We start from the raw sequence: 2,192 nt of genomic DNA on the forward strand, positions 1-2,192 counted from the left end.
CATTACTGTAAGTGTGGGTAAAATATAATGAAATACTTTACTGAGAAAGTTTGAGAAATTACATCACCGCCATATACACTTTAAGAGATTAATCTCCCAACAATCACCATTCAGTAACTTGTAATTTTTTTTAATCTCTGAAATAAAAATGACTTTTGTAGGTCTAGCTGTATTGTCAAGTCGTGTTCTTATCAGAGAGAAATGAAAATAATGACAGCAGAATACAGGAATTATAAAGTCTTTACTGGAGATACTAATATACAACCATTATAGATAGGAGCTGTGTACATTTGGTAGGATCAGTAGTAGTAGTAGGAGTTCAGCAGCCAAAAAGCACACTACATGAAAAACTACATGAAAACTTTGATAATGCAGTTATAGGCTTATTTTTTTATGGACACATTGCCATTGCTTATTTTGAAATTTATTGCTGATATAGATAAGTTTGAAGAACAATGATATAGCCTTTGCTTAGCCAACCATGCCCGTTTCTTTACACTCTACTGTAGGGTCTTTTATTGGAATCAGCTTGTAAGAACAGCTTGCCTTGTCAAACACACGCTCACAATTCTCTTTGTCATATCCGAATGGTGTACCATATCTATATAAAAAGAAATTAATTAAAACTATTTTACAGCAAAGATGTCACAGTCCATAAAAACAGAAATATAAACAGTTTGAAAAATAAATATTTTTGGGTCAATTTAATTTTGCTTGCATGATTCAAAGAGTATTAGGCTTTAAGAAGAGAAAACAGCAGAAGCTTTCACAGTCTCCGTCTAACTGAAAAGTCTGTATATAGTCATACAAATGGGAGGGAGAGGGGTTTGGGGGTGAACTATTGAATTCTCTGTTAAAGGAGAACTATGAGGTGAGTGCTTTTCACTTACCTCATAGTTCTAGCCGACCTGTGACAATGAGACTGTCACAGGTCGGCTCAGTAGATCGGGAGGTGAGCGAACACATACCGGCGTTCGCTCACCTCTCGATCCTGTCACGGCTCTCTGCCGTGACAGGGGAGGGGCTGGATTCCGCCCTCCCCACTCCTAACCGCCAGAGCTGACTGGCGGAACGGACGGGGCGGGTACAGCTGGCTCTGCCTCTAGATATGAAGAGCCAGCTGTCAGTCACGCAGCTGGGCGGATCCCGGCACAATTGTCGGGATCCACTTCAGCTGCGGCGTCTCAGTATAGCGCGAGCAGCTGCTCGCGGTATACTGTGGCGTCTCAGTATACCGCGAGCTACAGTATACCGCAAGCTCAGTATACCGCAAGCTACAGCTCGTGGTATACTGAGCCTAGGGTGACGGGAGGACGCTAGTTTGTGTCCTCCCGTTACCCTAAGGAGAACTATGGGGAAAAGACTTAACCCCATAGTTCTCCTTTAAGGATAGACTGATAAACACAAGAAAAAGAGACTGGAGCTCCACCTACTGGCTGGAAATGTAGCAAATGTTTGTTTACATTTACCTAACAAAAAAATTAAATGGAAAAACATTGAGCGTTCCCTTTGAGTTCAGTCTGTTGTAAAGTATGATTGAAATAGATATATTAGGGGTATATTTAGGGTGTATGCTTATGCATTGCAGGAAATTATTTTGGCTGATGTTATTTAACACACCTATGCTAACAAGGTTTTTATTGTGTAAGTTTCTTCACCAGTTGACCATCCTATTTTCAGGGTGTTGATTGTACACAATGGAATAACTGTAGGGAATTTTGTCAAAACCTGTTTAGTTAACTAACATCAAAAGAGGTAATTAGACCAGCCAATCAGAAATCCTTTCAGTGTTAGTGAAAGGCACTATACTGTATATGAATTCAGAGCCTAAAGTGGTTGGGAGAATCAGAGTCATGAAGAGAGATGCATAGTTGCTCATATAGATAGGAAATGCAGTATATGCTGGGTGGAGTGGGTCCTTATGGAGCCTTTGTCCTCTGAGATCTAGATAGGTCACTAACTATAACAAGTGTTCACATTTTGTGCAAAACCTGCTTCTCCAGTTTTTAAAATCAACCCTAAGAAGAAATCCAAACATTCAGCAAAATATTCTGTAGAGTTTCCAGTTTTTACTCTTTCTAACTAAATATATAAGACAAAGTTCAAAACAATGAGTGCCAATGTATTATATGTATACACACACAGGGCCGGATTTACTCTCCTTGCCGCCCCAAGGCCAGGTTCCACAATAC

General features: G+C 40.0%; 1 protein-coding gene across 1 annotated transcript in view; it reads right to left on the minus strand.

Annotated features, from left to right (window-relative positions):
• Positions 1-351: 351 nt before the first annotated feature.
• Positions 352-2,192, minus strand: part of MSMB (microseminoprotein beta) — a 3,597-nt gene continuing 1,756 nt past the window's right edge. The window contains exon 3 of the mRNA XM_018570253.1: positions 352-601. Coding sequence (XP_018425755.1) covers positions 472-601 — 130 coding nt within the window. The 3' untranslated portion in view covers positions 352-471. The remainder of the gene's footprint in view (positions 602-2,192) is intronic.

Source organism: Nanorana parkeri, unplaced genomic scaffold, assembly GCF_000935625.1.
Source record: "Nanorana parkeri isolate BGI_ZX_2015 unplaced genomic scaffold, ASM93562v1 scaffold1488, whole genome shotgun sequence".
Taxonomy (NCBI): Eukaryota; Metazoa; Chordata; class Amphibia; order Anura; family Dicroglossidae; genus Nanorana; species Nanorana parkeri.